The sequence below is a fragment of the Anolis carolinensis genome, chromosome 3, assembly GCF_035594765.1.
Source record: "Anolis carolinensis isolate JA03-04 chromosome 3, rAnoCar3.1.pri, whole genome shotgun sequence".
Lineage (NCBI taxonomy): Eukaryota > Metazoa > Chordata > Lepidosauria > Squamata > Dactyloidae > Anolis > Anolis carolinensis.
This window is the reverse complement of record NC_085843.1, coordinates 216766693-216786154: the sequence shown is the minus strand read 5'-3', so window position 1 is coordinate 216786154 and position 19462 is coordinate 216766693. Positions and strand designations below refer to the sequence as shown.

General features: G+C 41.7%; 1 protein-coding gene across 1 annotated transcript in view; it reads right to left on the bottom strand.

Annotated features, from left to right (window-relative positions):
• Positions 1–373: 373 nt before the first annotated feature.
• The window catches only part of spock2 (SPARC (osteonectin), cwcv and kazal like domains proteoglycan 2), a 145484-nt gene continuing 126395 nt past the window's right edge, over positions 374–19462 (bottom strand). Inside the window, exons 8-10 of the mRNA XM_062976984.1 lie at positions 18393–18455; positions 12002–12139; positions 374–9430 (exon numbers count right to left, since the gene is read on the bottom strand). Of these exons, the coding sequence (XP_062833054.1) occupies positions 9285–9430; positions 12002–12139; positions 18393–18455 (347 nt within the window). The 3' untranslated portion in view covers positions 374–9284. The remainder of the gene's footprint in view (positions 9431–12001; positions 12140–18392; positions 18456–19462) is intronic.

The following is a 19462-nucleotide window of genomic DNA, read 5'->3' as shown; positions in this document are numbered from 1 at the left end:
AGTCCAGTCGTGACCGACTCTGGGGGTTGGTGCTCATCTCCATTTCCAAGCCGAAGAGCCGGCGTTGTCCGCAGACACCTCCAAGGTCATGTGGCCGGCATGACTGCATGGAGCACCGTTACCTTCCTGCTGGAGCAGTACCTATTTATCTACTCACATTTGCATGTTTTCGAACTGCTAGGTTGGCAGGAGATATATATATATATAAAATCTGTTCTTGGGCAAAGTGTGTATTGTAAATGCCAAAGATGAAGCAGGATCTTGGAAGCAGAGTTCTCACCCAAGTCCATGTCTGGTGCCACTGGAATTCTGAAAAGCTTGCCCTTTTCCCCCATCCCCAATCTTGCAGAGAGAATACAAACACGACAAGAAGTATGTTTATAAACGTTTATTTCTTTTTTAAAAATAATGCAGTATTTCATTTCTTGGGACGGTGTATGTGTGTACTCATTTCCTTAGGTTAAGTAAGTTAAATTATTAGGCAGAGACCAACAATGTGAAACAAATTTCCCAGGAAGCCAAAGGGAAGCAGTACAAGAGTGCCACAGGTGGGAGAAAGGTACAGGAAGGGCCCTAGGAAGGGGGGGGGGGAACGCTCGGGGCAAGATCCCGCCAAACATGAGCTCTTTTAAGTCTCATCTTGGTTTCCCTGGGATAGATTTTTAGGAAACACTTAACGCTCCGAAAGAGTTTCAGGGGCTGTTTGCTTTGGCAGGATTGCACTGGGGTATTCTAGCGCCCGCCGTAATGCACACATACATTCTAACACTTGGGGGGAGGGGGCTTTTTGTTTTGTCTTAAACATCTATAATTACTGAGATACAATTGCAGCACTTAAATATACAAACTGAAATCGAAGCACTTGAACACGATTTTTAACTCTAAAAGTTTCAAAGTTATTATTGCACATAAGACTTTTCTTAAAATATGTTTTCAGGCTATATAGGCAGGTTTGCTTCTCTCTCAGTTCCGATTTATTAAGCATATAATGCTGTTATTCATTTCAAAGAAAAACGCCCAAACAACTTATTTCAACCCTTTTAAAATAAGCTATCCACTGGTGTTTCTTCTTCTACTACTCTTTAAATATACACAGTCTTACCATCAATACTGAGCTGAGGTTCAGTAGAGAGGAGAAGAAGTTAATGAACAGATTGGAATGGACAGATTTTGCTTGTGGTGAGCAAGGAGATTTGGAGGCTCATGACAGGAGTGAGAAGAAATGATCTATTTAAGGTATTGAAGCAAAGGTGAGGAAGATATATACACGTTTTTGCCAAAGATTACAAAGCAGCACATTTGTGAACCCTACAGTCTCATCCTAAATATAACTCCCTTCATACAGCATGGGAAATCCTAGAGCTCAGAATTGTTACTTCTTGGCATAACAACCCCCAAAATCCCACAGCTAATATGGTAGCCAAGCTCTAAGAAATCCACCTGGAGAGGCTTTTGCTCTAGAGGAAGATTGGGATGGGAGCTGAATCCATATCTTATCTGGGACCTATTGAACAGGCAAAGCTCTATTTTTCTTAATGCAGATCACAATATGCTATCTTGTCCTGGTTTACAAGCTGTTTCATAAGATTCAGGGCCCTTCCACACAGCCCTATATCCCTGAATATCAAGGCAGAAAATCCCACAATATCTGCTTTGAAGTGGGTTAGTTGAGTCCACACTGCCATATAGTAAAGGTAAAGGTTTCCCCTGACGTTAAGTCCAGTCGTGACCGACTCTGGGGGTTGGTGCTCATCTCCATTTCTAAGCCGAAGAGCCGGCGTCATCCATAGACATCTCCAAGGTCATGTGGCCGTCATGACTGCATGGAGTGCAGTTACCTTCCCGCTGGAGCGGTACCTATTAATATATCACATTTGCATGTTTTCGAACTGCTAGGTTGGCAGGAGCTGGGGCTAACAGCGGGCGCTCATTCCGCTCTCTGGATTTGAACCTGGGACCTTTTGGTCCGCAAGTTCAGCAGCTCAGCGCTTTAATGCACTGTGCCACCAGGGGCACATATATTCCAATTCAAAGCAGATAATGTGGGATTTTCTGCCTTGATATTCTGGGATATAGGGTCATGTGGAAGGGCCCTAGATCTGGTCTTAGGAGAACAGACATGTCATTCTCACCTGAATTTGCTTCTCATGGTGTTTAGAGGATTGTAGCCTTAAGTTGCAATCCTCAAACCAGCTCTTTTTTTTTTTTTTTTTTTACAATAGGTGCACCCAGATTCATAAAATCTGGAAAAGCCAGGCCAGGTATAAAGGAGGGTGAGTTTCCAACAACATCCGCTCCATTTTGGGTTCAAGGGGCGTGAGAACTACAATCTGTTCTCCAGGCTTAAAAATAAAGTCAAGAGCTTTGGGAGAAACATCATGGAATATGACTAGTGACAGATGAATGGACTCAGAAAGTCATCGAAGACCTTCTTTCCTTGACCTTCAAACTTTTTAGTTGTGCCCTGGATCCATTCTCTTCCAAAGACCAGCCAGAATGGATGTGGATCAAGGGAAGGAATTCCTGGGGAGCAGGATGCAACTGGTGTTTTATAGTCAGCTAAAGATAACCAACATTGCTTCCATATAAGTCTACTTATGCCTGCGTAGTGAGTCAGAAAGGATGTTCTAGTGAGAGGTATTTTCTCCTTGATCTAAGGCCTGAGAAAGCTTGTGATACTCTAAGCAGAGAATTGAATCAGACACGCTTGATCCTCAAAGCCCAAAGTAACAGAAAGATTTTTTTTTTTACCAAAGGATTTTCTGACTAAAGGCTACAAGGATCAAATCGGTAGGGCTAATTCATATGTAATGCAGATGCAAGTCTTGGTTTGGTGTTGGTTGAATGCCCCGAAACAAGGAGCTGCTGCCAACACATGTTGACATGTGTAATTATAGGTAACAGCGAACCCTATATTTGGATTACACTAGGGCTGGAAATACTATAGAATTGCATTAGACAAGGTTCTCAACCTGTTCTCAACTGTGTTCCCAGTTTACCTGCTGTTAGGATTTCTGGGAGTTGAAGGCCAAAACATCTGGGGATCCACAGTTTGAGAACCACTGCTATAGGTCCACAAACACTTCCATGGAATAATATTTTTTTGGAATGTGGATAAGTGAAACTATGGATAGTGAATCCATACATAAAGGTTGTACTGTTCACGCTTGTAAGCATACACTGAAAAATGAAAACGTATGAGTGTGTAACCCTAAAAATTATGAAGTAGACAAGAATGGATGAAGACTACAATCTAATTTTAAAGTAACTCCAGTGTGTGTGTGTGTGTATGTGTGTGTGTGTGTGTAGAGTCTCACTTATCCAACACTCGCTTATCCAATATTCTGGATTATCCAACGCATTTTTGTAGTCAATGTTTTCAATATATCATGATATTTTGGTGCTAAATTCTTAAATACAGTAATTACTACATACCATTAGTGTGTATTGAACTACTTTTTCTGTCAAATTTGTTGTATTACATGATGTTTTGGTGCTTAATTTGTAAAACCATAACTTTATTTGATGTTTAATAGGCTTTTCCTTAATCTCTCCTTATTATCCAACATATTTGCTTATCCAACGTTCTGCTAGCCCATTTACGTTGGATAAGCGAGACTCTACTGTATATATATATATATATATAAGCAAGCTTAGGGCTGTGGTAGCACAGCAGGTTAAACCACTAGCTGCAGAAAATCTGCTGACCAGAATGTTAGCAGTTCAAAGCTGCAAGTCAGGGTGAGTTCCTGACTGTCAGCCCTAGCTTCTGCCAAGGAGACTGCCCTTTCCCTCACATTTAAACAAATTCAAACCCAAATACGTTTCAGCCTAGCATTAAAGGCTGGCAAACTAATGAGCCTTGCAAAGGTGTGGCACTGCAACCTTCATCAGCCCTCGTCAGTAGGATAGACTTATGGGAATGGCAATTGAACAGTATCTACAGAGCCACATGTTGTCCATTCATGCCTTGGATTAAGCCGTTTATTCATATCAGAGCTTGAAAAATGTACTTTTTTAGACAACTGAAACAGCCATTCAGCATGATCCATATTGTCCAAAAATAACATTTCCAAGTTCTGGTTCTTTGAATGTTATCTTTTTTAAAAAACACAAACACACTGTAGGCTTCACGGCAGTGCAGTGTGATGTTCTAAAATTCCTGTCTTCTAATCTGATCAATTGTAATCGTATGATAAGACAGTGCCTATCCTATCACGTCTCCTAATCTAATTGGCCTGCACAAAGATGCCAAAAACAGGTGTCAAAGCAAGCTCTATATGTGGATCTGAATATGTGATGATAGCTCTGTGCATTCCCTTGGGGAGGAGAATCCTTTTTGCTTTTTCCAACACAAGCCATGTGTGGTGTTGAATTCCTTGACTGGTTAGACAGTTCTTGCCCCCTTCCCATCTGATGATGGCGTGATGCTAACAAAAGCAAAGCTGCGAAAAGGAAGGGACTGTGAAAGGTGGGTGCGAAGTACGGCTTCCTTAAAAGCAAGTTCAGACTGGCTTGTTGGTTGGAAGAAAGGAGAGAGGCGTGTTTGGAATTAGGATTAATTCATCTTAATTAAAGGCATGGACAGGTGACTCCTCTTCCTCTACCAGGGAATCACAGATATGTGAGACCTGCTATACTCAGAGGGCTTCTGGGATGTTTTGAAGAAATCCCTCCATATGTCTCATGGCTGATCCAGAGCAAAAAGGTTCGGGAGTGGCAAAGGGGCAGATACTTTAATAAGAATATGTGCAGCTGATGCCCACTCAAATAGGTGGAGGAGAGCTATTTGTGGTAATACTGTCGCAATAGTGATTAACAGTGATCATGAATATGGGGCACTTACTAATGAGTAAAACTAGTTAACTGTTCCATATTGATGATCACTACTCAAGGCCCTTCCACACAGCCCTATATCTCAGAATATCAAGGCAGAAAATCCCACATTATCTGACTCAGATAACCCAGTTCAAAGCAGATATTGTGGGATTTTCTGCCTTGATATTCTGCGATATAGGGCTGTGTGGAAGGGCTCATAGTCACAATTGAGAAGTTGTTCCCAAAACCATACCCCCAACACTGATTTCACTGGACATCAGCCGAATGGAGAGAAGGAGGTCCATTCTGCAGGCAATTGGAGCATTGGCAAATGATATTTTTGACATGATGTGTGTAGAGGGATGGACGGCGGGACAGGACGGGAGACAATGGACAAACAACATCAAGCTAGGAGAGGTTACTTAATTAATGAATAAGCTGATACAGAATTCTAGGTTATATGTAAACAATAGGTCTTTCTGGTTTTAATTTTAAAGAGCACTGCTTGTTTTCTAGAGTGAGCACCTTTATTCCCACAGTTGCGTCCTGAGTAGACAAAGCCAAACAAAATGAGTCTTTTTTTAAAAGAAAAGGTTGATCACAGTACTGTAATATACAGTCATCATTTCCCATGGTAGTTATATGTATTTCCACAGTTTAGAAGAAACATGGTTTCTCGCTGGGTTGCTGTGAATTTTCTGGGCTGTATGGCCATGTTCCAGAAGAATTCGCTCCTGAGGACAGAATGCTTCTGGAACATGGCCATACAGCCCGGAAAACTCACAGCAACCTAGTGATTCCGGCCCTAAAAGCCTTCGACAACACATTGTTTCTGGCTACTTGCCTGTTGCTTTTTTTCAAGTAGCAATAGCTGACAATACCACTTTAATGTTCATATGCTGTAGAAATACATATAGCAAGGATTCTCATTTATTCATTATTTCAAAATTGTATTTTTGGAGATTCTCTTTTTTTGGTATTTTTAAGTGATCTTCATGAGAAATACAAAAACCAAAGGCAACATTTTAGCAAGATGTTATTAAAACAATGGCTTGCTTTTCTGCCACAAGGAACATCAATGGATAAATTTCTTTTAAAGCAACGTTTCCAATCTCACCTGTCCAGCATCATGGCTGATCATATTTTTGAGCAGATACATTTTAAAATCATTTTGGTACTGTTCCATTATCTGAGCGGAGGCCACTAGGGGGCACTAGTGAGAGAAGGATAATTTATTTTACAGGGGGACTTTGAAGGTGGAAAACAATTTCCCCTGTTTTCACTGGTTATTCCCCCAACCCCTTCCAATATAATATAGGGTTGTTTATGCAGGGCTGCAGTGGCGCAGTGAGTTAAACCCTTGTGCTGCTGAACAGCTGACCTGAAGGTTGGCAGTTCAAATCCATGGGACAGGCTGAGCTCTTGCCATAAGACCTATCTCCTGCCAACCTAGCAGTTCAAAAACATGCAAATGTGAATAAATAGGTACCGCTTTTGGGGGAAAGGGCAAAAAGACGCTCCAAGCAGTCATGCTGGCCACACAACCAGGAGGTGTCTATGGACAACGTAGGCACGGCCTCCAGAACCAGAAATGAGAGGAGAAGCCTTTGCCTTTGTTTGTGCATTTGTGTCTCATTATATTTCATTGTAAAAAGGTATTGAATGTTTGCCTGTGTCTGTTTATATTCTGTAATCTGCTCTGAGTCCCCTGACGGAAACATGGGTGGGGGGAATAACAAGAAAATAAGGGGTAATGGTTTTCCTCCTTCAATCCATCCTCTACCCCCATAAAATGGTCTATCCTTCTCTCTCTAGCACCCCTTAGTGGCCTCTGCCCAGATAATGGAACAATACCATCATTTTTAATGACATTAACCTACAAAAACGATTCACAAGAGGAAGAGAGTCAACATCATTGGACATGGCTTGTCACGTCTGGCTTAACTCTCTGGAAAAGTGATACTATTGTCTGATCCAGGCTCACTGTCAAGGCGGAATGGATGACAAGCAATCTTAAACCACAAGACAACACAACCAAACACAGCTCTTGTATTGATCTTGTCTGGTTCCACTGAATAACTGGCCATAGTCTTCATTTGTGACTGATTTTGGGATGTTGCTCTGAACAGTGTAATTAGTAATGGTTGATTCTGTGATTTGAACAATATAACTTCAGGCAATTCAACATGCATAACTGAGAAGTCCATGCCCAGTTCCAGATACACAGAGACAGGGGATAGAGAGGAGATAGACCTCAAAGGCAATGGAAAAAGAAAGGAGGGGGACATTGCAAAGTGGAGGGACCAGAAACTGAAGCTTGAGTATGTATTAGCAAGATGCAAACAGACACTTAGCAGCAGGAAAATGAGGAAGGGAGAGAGGGAGGGAGAATATTATATTGCAATCCTTAAGAAAAAAGCAGGTCCTGTAGGACGCAGGCTGAGAAAGTCACTCTTCTGGCCCTGACACCTTCAAGTCTTGCTCAGTCATAATCTATCACTCCCTCTGGAGAGTAAAGGGGGAGAAAAATCGAATATAGGAAAGCTTGTGAAGCATGAGTGCAGGTGCGTGAGTGCAAAAGAGTGTATAGATAGAACGCAGAGAAAGAGTAAGGCTGGGCAAGAAGGAAGGTAGCAAGATCAACACAGCGAGGCGTGTTTTATTATCACAGGTGGGCTACACAAGAGTTCTTTGTTATGTCGCCACTGCACACATGTGGCAGGGCTTGCTGGGAGGTTAAGTCATTTTGAAAAACCCTCAATTATTTGTATATTTTAAAGGATATGCCAAAGTACATCAAGCCTACAAGGGTCTAACCCAGAATTGTCGCATAAGCTATGGAATACTCAATGTAAGTCACACTGGCTACCCTCTTTCTACACATGCGCACAAGCAGACACACTTGGACACCATTGTTTATGCCGCACAAGGACATGGCTGGATGCAAAGCACACTGGGTCACAATGCAGACCATTGCACACTGGTAAGAATACATGTCTACAAAGTACCAAATATCTCTGAACGCAGTGGAAGTGGGGTGATTCTCTCTCTTAAAAAGAATATAAAATGTACTGTGGTGGGGTGACATTGTGTAGGCGAGAAACATAATCCCATCACTTTGAGAAAGAATACATTTTGGGAAATACCTGGCAAGAAACCTACCAACAGGACATCAAATAATTCAAATCTTGAATCTAGAAGCAAGCTGTTGGGAAGGTTGGTTTGCCCCACTGATGGGCAATGGTTTTATTTTTTATTATGGTGGCACCATGGCCTTTTGTCTTGGGTTGCCCAACTGAGCTGCTAATTGATCCCCATAGCCAATAGCTTTAGTACTCGGATCTTTTTCTTAACCAACCTTCTCCATCTCTTCTGGGTTGAAACTCCTCTGTATCTCTACTAGGGCATTTAGAGGCAACTAGGAAACCATTCATGCTACAGCTCTAGCTGCCAAAACAAATAACAAGCAAGGCAAGCTTTCCAGAGCAGGCACAAGCTCATCAGAGGGGACTGGGGGCCCTTCCACACAGACGTATAATCCAGAATATCAAGGCAGAAAATCCTACAATATCTGCTTTGAACTGGGTTATCTGAGTCCACACTGCCACATATTCCAGTTAAAAGGGTTTTATTCAACTGTGTGGAAGTGGCCTGGGAGTCAGTGTATTCTAACTCATTGTTAGGATACTCGGCCTAAAAATTACAGGAAGGTGACATCTTACAGGTCTGCAAAGTCCTTGATATGGTAGATCAACCAGCAATAGGTGACCTGATCCTGTATGATATGATCCTTAATGTAACATTTAGTTGAAAAAGAAAGGCATGCTTCTAACCCTTGGTCTGTCAGGCAAATCCTGATGGTTATGTCTCCTTGGCTTTCATGAATATTCATGAACACCTATCTGAGCTGCTGGCTGTTTGTAGAGCATAACTGCAAAATTCCAGCAGTGCATCAGGATGTGTATATGTCTATGTATGTATGTGTGTACATACATACACACAGAGATATGTATCACACACTGTCTCTATTACTGCAGGATATTGCTAGATACTACAGCTAGAAATGCAGGGAGTTGGGGAGCAGGCAAATGTATTTCTCATACCTTGACTCTGGCAAGGAGCTAAACTAGGTTACTAACAATTCAGAAATTAAATTATATTTTCCAAATAACTATCCGAATGAGCCTACAGTTCTGAGTCCTTCCCTTCACCCATGTTGCTTTGCCACAGCTTTTGACCTCTGCTAAGCTGGGAGAAAACAGATCATCCGCATGGTCATGTGTAAAGAAAATGGGCTCAATCAGTTAAGCACACGCACACACACATTCACACATGTTCTGCCATAGTTACATTCAGCTGTGTTTCCTGATCATCTTGTTAAGCTGTTCCTCTCCTTTTGAGTTTTGACTGCTGCCTCCCAGCCCTACAGCCAGCATCCTGACCAAACTGTGCTCTTAGAGTTGCTTCTACCAGATGTAGCCGCCGTCATCTGCCTCGCCTGCTTCTCCCTCCTCCTCTTCGGCCTCCTCGCCAGCTTCTTCAGTCTCTTTCTCTTCCTCGTCTTCCCATCCAACACCACTCCCAAAATCTCCCGAGAATCCGACAATATCATCTGCAGAGACGACAAGAAGAGTTAGGAAAAGGGACAGATTTCACCTAATGTCCTTTATTTGCCAGACGGGAGATGTTCTGTTTGGCAGGAAAAATTAAAAGTGATGGTCACAATTGTGTCAGACCACAATTTATAATATCCTGCACAAATGGAGACACATTTGCGAACCATGCTGTTCTTTTCTTTGGAAATGATCCTGTTTATCACCTGGCTGTTGACGGGGGACAATGGCACTAATGGGCAATTAAGCTGCCCTTGTTTCAAATTGCAATGAGAATATAGTTCCCATTCACCAGAATGGGAGCAGGTTTTTCCCTATTATGTTGAGACTGAATAGCATTTTCAAGGAAAAAAACTTTTTGGATGTGTTGTCGAAGGTTTTCATTGCTGAAATTACTGGGTTACTGTAAGTTTTTCGGGCTACATAGCCATTTTCCAGGAGTATTCTTTCCTGACGCTTTGTCTGTATCTGTGGCTGGCATCTTCAGCGGTTTGTTAAGAGGTCTGTTGGAAAGGAGGCAAGTGGGGTGTAGATATATATATTTCTGGAATTTCTAGGGTGGGAGAAAGATCGCTTGTCTTGAAGCAAGTGTGAATGTTGCAATTGGCAAGCCTGATTAGCATTGAGTAACCTTGCAGCTGCACAGTCAATCAGCGAGGGTATTTGCATAGAGGTAGCCTGGCTGCTGTTACCTGGGGGCATCCTTTATTTGCTGGAAAGCAGTGGTTCTCAACCTGGAGTCCCCAGATGTTTTTGGCCAATTCCCAGAAATCTTAACAGCTGGTAACTTGCTGGAATTTCTGGGAGTTGTAGGGCAAAAACATCTGGGGACCCCAGGCTGAGAACCACTGCTGCAAAGGATAAGAGGGATCTTCTAACCCAGTGGTTCTCAACCTGTTGGTTCCCTGGTGTTTTGGCCTACAACTCCCAGAAATCCCAGCCAGTTTACTAGCTGTTAGGATTCTGTGAGTTGAAGGCCAAAACATTTGGGGACCCAAAGGTTGAGAACCACTGCTCTAACCACTGCAGGAGTCTACTGTATACCGTGCAGCTGTAGACAAGTCTAAATAGGGACCACCTAACACAGTGCCTAAACACAAATAAAAGAACATGAAAGGCACTGCAGACTAATTCAACCAGAGAAGTCAGCTGTAGCAGAGCACTTGATGAACCAACCTGGACACAGCATATTATTTGGGAACACAGAAATTCTGGACCACTCTGACAACCATCATGTCAGACTATACAGAGAAGCCATTGAAATTCACAAACATGTGGACAATTTCAACAGAGAAGTGGAAACCATGAGAATGAACAAAATCTGGTTACCAGTATTAAAAAAAAAACCACCAGATTCAAGACAGTAAATAAAGAACAACACTCAGTAAGAGGAGAATTCCAGACAGCAAACAATCAAATCCAGTTAACACATCCCAAACAAAGGATGCCCCAGGCAACAACAGCCAAGCTACCTCTATGCAAATACTCTCACTGATTGACTTTGTAGCTGCAAGGCTACTCAATGCTAATCAAGCTTGCTAATTGCAACATTCACACTTGCTTCACACAAAGGTTCTTTCTCCCACCCTGGACATTTCACAGATAGATAGACAGTTAAATAGATAGATGGATAGATATTTTCACACCATTTGCCTAATTTCTAACAGACCTCTGAGCAAACCTCTGAGGATGCTTGCCACAAGCATCAAGAGAGAATGCCACTGGAACATAGCCATACAGCCCAAAAAACTCACAGCAACCCAACTTTTTGGATGGCAGGATACTGGCGACTTGGCACTGCATGTCTATCAGCTTGCTACTGCGACTCTGCAGTTGATGTATATTTTGGAAAGAGGTGAATTATATAAGGCAGAGTAAGTCCCTAGTGCTTTCTCTTCCAAAAGACGCTGCTTTGAATATTGATCAAGGGAAGCAGGAAACGAAATAAACATCACAACATCTTGATCCACCAAGCCCTCTGATTCACACCTAAATCAAAAAAGAACTGATAGTTTCCATACTCCTTAGGTTGCATTGCCAGAGTGAAAACTGGAGAGAGCTCCTGCACTTTAAACAGTTGTGTGGCATGGTTTCAGAAAGTCTCGCTTGTTGATTGTTTGTTTGACAAGCACCAACTACTGGAATTACCTCTTATATCCATCCATTTATGACACAGAAGACCTTTCCAGTTTGGGAAGATTGTGAGAGTTGTTGTAACTTTCTTAAGCACTAACACAAACAGCAAGCTTATTCTCTTGAGTAGTGAAAACCACTCAAGAAGAAGGCAGAATCAACAAGGTGTTGAATGCCTTAAGGTTCACAAAAGTTATACCATACACAAGTTCTTTTGGAGAGAAAAAAATTCTTAAGGAAATAGCCTGTAGCAAAAATACAGGGTTGAGTTTCCACAGAATGCCAGCTGAACAGAAAACTAGATGGATGAGGACTGGAATTGAATATTCTGACAGGGGTCAGGGATAAGTGGCGGACTGGGAACACTGGAGACTGCATGTCGTACTTGTAATATAGATGCCCTTTTCTTTGCCCTCCTCTTTGCTCACATCTCTTACCACAGTCTGGATTCCCATGCATCCGTGTTCCCGTCAGCTCTGTACCAAGATGGTCCACACACCAACACTCTCCACTACTTGAGTCACACTGCATCTTGCGATAGTATCCATCTTCATCACAGCTGGGGATAAAGGCCCCTGGGAAATAAAACCAGCAACAAACTGTCATTGAAATGGAGCCCAGTGAGGACATTGCAAAATATATTTATTGGTACTCCTAGAAAAATCAGGCATACACATAATTATCTGGATGGCTCATAAAAACACAGGCATACACTACAACTCAGTACCCAGGTATTCACTGTATTCACTGAGAATTTTTAAAGTAAGGTGGAACTGGCAATCTGTTCACTATACTTTTAGAAAATAATATTATAGCATGATTGCCTCATTTCTCTTACCAACAATAATACATTAACATTGTAACATTGTAACATCCATAGTTGCATCTACAGTAGAGTCCCACTTATCCAACCTTTGCTTATCCAACATTCTGTATTATCCAATGCAGTCTGCCTTTTAGTAGACAATGTTTTTGTAGTCAATATTTTCAATACATTGCGATATTTTGGTGCTAAATTTGTAAATGCAATAATTACTACATAACATACCATGTATTGAACTGCTTTTTCAGTCGATTTGTTGTAAAACATGATGTTTGAGTGCTTAATTTGTAAAATCATAACGTAATTTGCCGTTTAATAGGCTTTTCCTTAATTTCTCCATAATTATTATCCAACATTTTTGCATATCCAACGTTCTGCCAGCATGTTTATGTTGGATAAGCAAGACTCTACTGTATAGTATTTTTCATCCAATTTGTGTGCAATACAATGGGGGGTGGATCTTGGAATGGAAGGACAGATGTTCTGCAATCGTTTAGTGGAGAAGTGTGAAAAATAAAATAAAAACAGAAAATTGATCAAAAACAATCTTGCTGCAGGTGGAAACAAACCATGAACAAATAGCATGTGCTTATATGTGCCTTCAAGTTGTGTGTTTACTTCACTTTATAAAGGTTTCATGGGCAAGGAATAGTCAGAGGTGGCTTTGCCATTCCTTGCTCTGAAATATATAGCCTGAAGCATTTAGTATTTGTTGGTGGCCTTCCATCAAAGTATTATTCAGAGCTGACCCCATTTAGCTTCCCAGATCTGGTGCCTTTAGTATTTAGTGACCGAACTGTACTCCATTACTGAACAACAACAACAACACTTTATTTATATTCCACCCTTTTCCCCCTGAGGGGACTCAGAACGGATTACAGTATATAAACACACACAGGCAAATATTCAGTGCCTTGTTACAATGACAATACAATGAAACACAAATACACAGACAAAGGCAAAGGCTTCTCCTTTCATTTCCTATTGATCTACTCACATTTGCATGTTTTTGAACTGCTAGGTTGGCAGGAGCTAGGGCTAACAGCATTCTGTGGAGGTGACTTGCCAACCTTCAGGTCAGCAGTTCAGCAGCACTAGGGTTTAACCCACTGCACCACTGCAATTGAAGAATTGTTTGCATCCAAATTTTCTCACCACTAATGCTGCTTTCACTCCAAACTCAGGGTGCATCTATACCATAGAAATAATGCAGTATGACACCACTTGAACTGTCATGATTCAATGCTATGGAATCCTGGGTGTTGAAGCACTAGAACGCTTTCACAGAGAAAGCTAAATACTACAATTGATTCCATAGTATTGAGCCATGGCAGTTAAAGTGGTGTGGAGCTGCATTAATCCTACAGTGTAGATGCACCTGATGCATCTCTGGCCCCTTCCACACAGCTAAATAAAATTCCACATTAACTGCCTTGAACTGGAATATATGGTAGTGTGAACTCAGATAACCCAGTACAAAGCAGATATTGTGGGATTTTCTGCCTTGATATTCTGGGTTATATGGCTGTGTGGAAAGGCCTTCTGAAGGCAGTCTGAAGGACTTTCCAATTGGTAATGTGTGCCCTCATTTTTTGTACATTTCAAAAGCCTGATTGTTGTTCTGTTGTACTTCAAGTCATTTCTGAGAGCCCTTCCACACAGCCATATAACCCAGAATATCAAAGCAGAAAATCCCACAATATCTGCTTTGAACTGGGTTATCTGAGTCCACACTGCCATATATTCCAGTTCAAAGCAGATAATGTGGGATTTTACTCAGCCACGTGGAAGAGGCCTGAGATATGGTGATCATAAATCAGGGATGGGCAATTACAGGAGGGAAACCTATCATGGAGATTTTGTGGCAAGATTTATTGGAGGGAGAGGAAGATACCATTGCTTTCCTCTGAGGCTGAGAGAGTGATCTTCCCAAGGTCATCGACTGGGTTTCCATGGGTTTCCATGGATTTGAACCCTGGCTCCTAAGAGTCTTAACCTAAGACTCAAACTATTACTGTATATCACACTGATTCCATTTTAAAAGTCCACCAAAACAGTGGGACAATAGAAATGTGTGCGTCAAACGATGACGAGTGAAGCCTTTCTCAACTTACCTAAAAACTATTCTTTCCAGCCACCTACTACTCACCTAATCATTTCTAAGCAGGACTCTTTGAAAATCTGTCAAGCCAGATTGAACTGCTGAAATCAGCTCACCGCGGGGCAAAATGCAGAGGTGTAGCACAATAAAAAAATAATTTATCTAGAGATCGGTGAGACAGGTAATAAAAAATGAAATGTTCCTTAAATACAGTGGAAGTATGACAGGAATCAAACATAAGACTGGCATTAAAACTCCAGTTTAGCTCAAAAGGACTGTGCTTTTCATGCACTGTACGTGGAATCAGTATTGCATCACATTCAAGACCGCGAACCGCTGGCTCCTAATTCAGCTTGAGTCATAGAAACTATAGGGATCGTGAAAGAACTCTGTGCTGATATTGAAATGGAAATGGATCTGTATATAGATAAGGCTTGTAGAGTGTTTTGCAGTGGAGAAAATGTGCCCCTAAGAAAAAAACATGCAAGGCTAAAACGTTTACATTCCAAACATAATCAATATTGGTGTTTGAAATATATAAAAATGCTTACATTAGGGAAAAACATACATGTAAGAATGTGTATGTTTTGAAATGTATCCACTGACACAGGCAGGCACTAGCTGGATGGAGTCTTGCCATCTGATATTCAAATACAATAGAAGGAAAGCACCAGTGGGAGATTGAGAAATGCCATAGCTGGCAGATTTTTATCTCTAAGAAATGGATGAACAACATGCCTCACCATCTGGTGATGGTGGCGCCTACATGTTCTCTGTTCAAATTCTGTCTTTCTTTCAGCTGGACATTTGTGCAAGCTTTCAGCCACAATCCTCCCTGCCCCTACTGCAAATGGTCAAAATAAGCCAGCCTGCTTTATAGGACTCTGGTAAGGAATGAAATGATGTATGCCAGGGCTGGGTTTATAAACCTCATGCTTGTCTGATCTGATCCTTTTTAAAAAGGAGATCTATACGCCAGAGCCAGACACAAAGGGTGCATTATCAGAATTAAAGAACAAGATGTCCCTGAGTACATTTTAAACCTGGGGAATTTTTAAAGTGTGAATGTACACCGTACATTCACATAAAAATGCCATTTCATGGAATCATAGAATCATAGAGTTGGAAGAGACCTCACGGGCCATCCATTCCAACCCCCTGTCAAGAAGCAGGAAGATCGCATTCAAACCACCCCTGACAGATGGCCATCCAGCCTCTGTTTAAAAGCCTCCAAAGAAAGAGCCTCCACCACAGTCCAGGGGAGAGAGTTCCAGTGCAGAACAGCTCTCACAGTTTCAAAGTTCTTCCTAATGTTCAGGTGGAATCTCCTTTCCTGTAGTTTGAAACTGTTGTTCTGCATCCTGGTCTCCAGGGCAGCAGAAAACAAGCCTGCTCCCTCCTCCCTATGACTTCCCCTCATACATTTATATATGTCCATCATATCTCCTCTCAGCCTTCTCTTCCACAGGCTAAACATTCCCAGCTCTTTAAGCCACTCCTCATAGGGTTTGTTCTCCAGACCCTTGATCATTTTAGTCACCCACCTCTGGACACATTCTAACTTGTCAACATCTCCCTTCAATTGCGGTGTCCAGAATTGGACACAGTGTGATTCCAGATGTGGTCAGGCCAAGATAGAATAGAGGGACAGCATGACTTCCCTGGATCTAGACACTAGATTCCTATTTCTGCAGGCCAAAATCCCATTGGCCTTTTTAAGCTGCCGCCTGACATTGTTGGCTCATGTTTAACTTGTTGCCCACGAGGACTCCAAGATCTTTATTATATGTACTGCTGTCAAGCCAGGTATCCCCCATTCTGTATTTCATTTTTTCCTGCCTACATGGAGTATCTTGCATTTGTCCCTGTTGAACTTCATTTTGTTAGTTTTGGCCCATCTCTCTAATCTAGCTAGCATTGTTCTCTAGCTAGCATTGTTCCCTTTAGCAGCCTTATTTAGCAGAGGCCGCAGTGCTGCAACGGGTTAAACCGCTTTGCTGCTGAACTTGCTGACTGGAAGGCTGGTGGTCCAAATCTGTGGGACAGGGTGAGCTACCAGCCTCTGCCAACCTAGCAGTTTGAAAACATGCAAATGTGAATAGATCAATAGGAACCGTTTCGGTGGCCACATGACCTAGGAGGTGTCTACGGACAACACAGGCTCTTGGACAACACAGGCTCTTCGGCTTAGAAATGGAGATGAGCCCCACTCCTCAGAGCCGGAAGGAGAAACCTTTACTTTCATCTGTGTTTGTTGTTTCTAGGCATTGAATGTTTGCCTTGTGTCTGTGTTTGCTAGAATCCGCCCTGAGTCCCCTCGGGGAGATAGAGCAGAATACAAATAAAGTATTGCTGCTGTTGTTGCTGTTGTTTTTGTTGTTGTGGGAAATATACAGGCAGTCCTAAAGTTATGAGCAAGATAGGTTCCGTAGGTTTGTTCTTAAGTTGAATTTATTTGTAAGCCTGAACAGGTACATTTTTAACTTCAGCTATCTATCTATCTATCTATCGATAGCACAGGGAAGGGTTAACACCCCTGTGGTGTTTATTTTGCTGTCAGTTCTCTTGTTGAGAATATTTAACTGCACTTTCTGTCTCTGTGAGAATTGGATTTTGAACAATGTGGCTTGTTGTGGATACAAGCATTGGTGATAAAGCTTCAGTTGAAACACCTTTTCCTCATGATAACTCTCCCAGGAGTGAATTTCCCTTCCTGGGGTAGATTTCTCTAACTTCCTTCTGTTCTTAACTATGAGTCTTGTAAGTTGGATGCTTGTAACTCGGGGATTGGTTGTATTCCTATTTATATCATTTATGTATTTTGTATCTCACCTTCCTTCTTTAGACAGAATCCAAGGCAACCATTTGGGTACAGTTAAAATGTAAATAAGAAATGCAAACAACAGTTCAGCTGAAAATATGAAGAATAATTTTGTTACGGCGATTTTTAAGTGGGCATTAGAAATCCTTGCAGATTTATTGCTAAATGATTTGAGATATACTGATGCATTCTGATTTACTTTCTGCTCAATATGATATATATGGAGCACTCTGAATGCTTAAAACCCAAGCACACAGATGCAGGCAAATAGAAGCATAAACAGTCATGAATTGAATAAGTTTTCCTAATGTATAGCCATGTTCTACTCTGAATTCCAACCCACTTTATGCCCAGATATAAGCTGTTTTTAATCAGTGGAAGCAAGAAACCTAGTATAGCCAGCCCTTCATATCCACGATTTCTGCATACAAGGATACATTCTAGCTTGTCCACCAGCCATGGTTTGAAAATACTACTGTAAACATTCTGAAAAGCAAACCTTGATTTTACCATTTGATATAGATATAATGGAGCCCCCGGTGGCACAGTGGGTTAAACCACTGAGCTGCTGAACTTGCTGACCGAAAGGTTGGCGGTTTGAATCCAGGGAGCAAAGTGAGCTCCCACTGTTAGCCCCACCTTCTGCCAACCCAGCAGTTCAAAAACATGCAAATGTGAGTAGATCAATAGGTACCGCTTTGGTGGGAATATAACAGCACTCCATGCAGTCATGCCAGCCACATGACGTTGGAGGCATCTACTGACAACGCTGGCTCTTCGGCTTAGAAATGGAGATGAGCACCAACCCCAAGAGTCGGACACAACTGGACTTAATGGCAAAGAAAAACCTTTACCTTTACCTTATAGATATAATGGTTGCCATTTTGCTATACTGTTATATACAATGGGCTGTGAGCACCCACAGATTTTGGGATCCATAAGCAGTCCTGGAACCAAACCCAAGTGGGCATCAAGAGCCTACTGTAGCTAGCACTGATATACGTTAAACTGTTATGGGAGAATAAGAACACTTCCATCAAGCCATGAATATACGTTGCCCAAGACCACATTTCCATGACTCACCAGGTTTCTTTTTTGCTGCTTCCTGGATCTGAATCCTCTCCAGTTCAACCAGGCAAGGAGGCTCTGTAAAATACAAAAGAAACAGTCCATCTATCCAAGCATTGTCAAACCATGTCAGAATATTTCAGGCATGTCTGGAAACCATGTCTTGTATACCTCCAGTTTGCAAAATGGGCCTAAAATGGCTCGAGAAGTTCTAGAATGTGGCAAAATGTCCCACATAATCACTAGATTGCATTTAGGGCAATTTTCTCCAAGGAATTGACCCAAGGGAAGCTGTAGGGGGCATCAAAATGACCCTGGGGAGCACATGTAGGTTGTATAATCTTTGCCTGTTTTTCTAGTCCTGTGTTCAATTAATTAGTTCAATTAATATATTTTGCACAAATATGAAGAAATCGAGATCCTAAGAACAGCTCCAATGACTAGGCTCGCATTCCCTGCTGATAAAACTACACTGCTCTATCATGCAGTTAAATTACATTCCGAAACTGCATTATATGGCAGTGTTAATGGAGCCAAGGATGGTGTCCCAATCCTTACACTATTCCTTCCCTGGGATGTGTGATGGTTTCCTTTCTTAGTTTACCAAAATACCTGGCTGTTTGAGGCTGGTCAAAAATGAATGCAAGCCTCCCTTTTCTACTATCACTTTTACTATTGCAGCTGCATGAAATGTTTTAGCATGTTTTCTTCATTTTTTTATATATTGCACTGTTTTTTTTTTTCTGTGTAAACCACATTGCAGAAGTGGGGAGGGTTGGCCCTGAGTGGTAGTATAGAAATATTGCAAGTAAACAAATAAAAACAGATTACTGTTAAGGGTAAATACTCAGCATTGTATTATTACTACTGTTTGGAGTTTTTGCTTGCACCAACTGAAACACAGCACCATCATAGTACATTAATATCTGTCAAGAAGCCCTTAGCTTTGTTCCCAGAAACCTGACAGCAGCAGTGCCATAAATGAATGAGTGGGAGAAGTGTTCAGTCAACTTGACAGCCGTGCGTGTCTTTGAGTGTCTACTACAATGATTAGCACTCCATATGGAATGACAATACCCAACCGG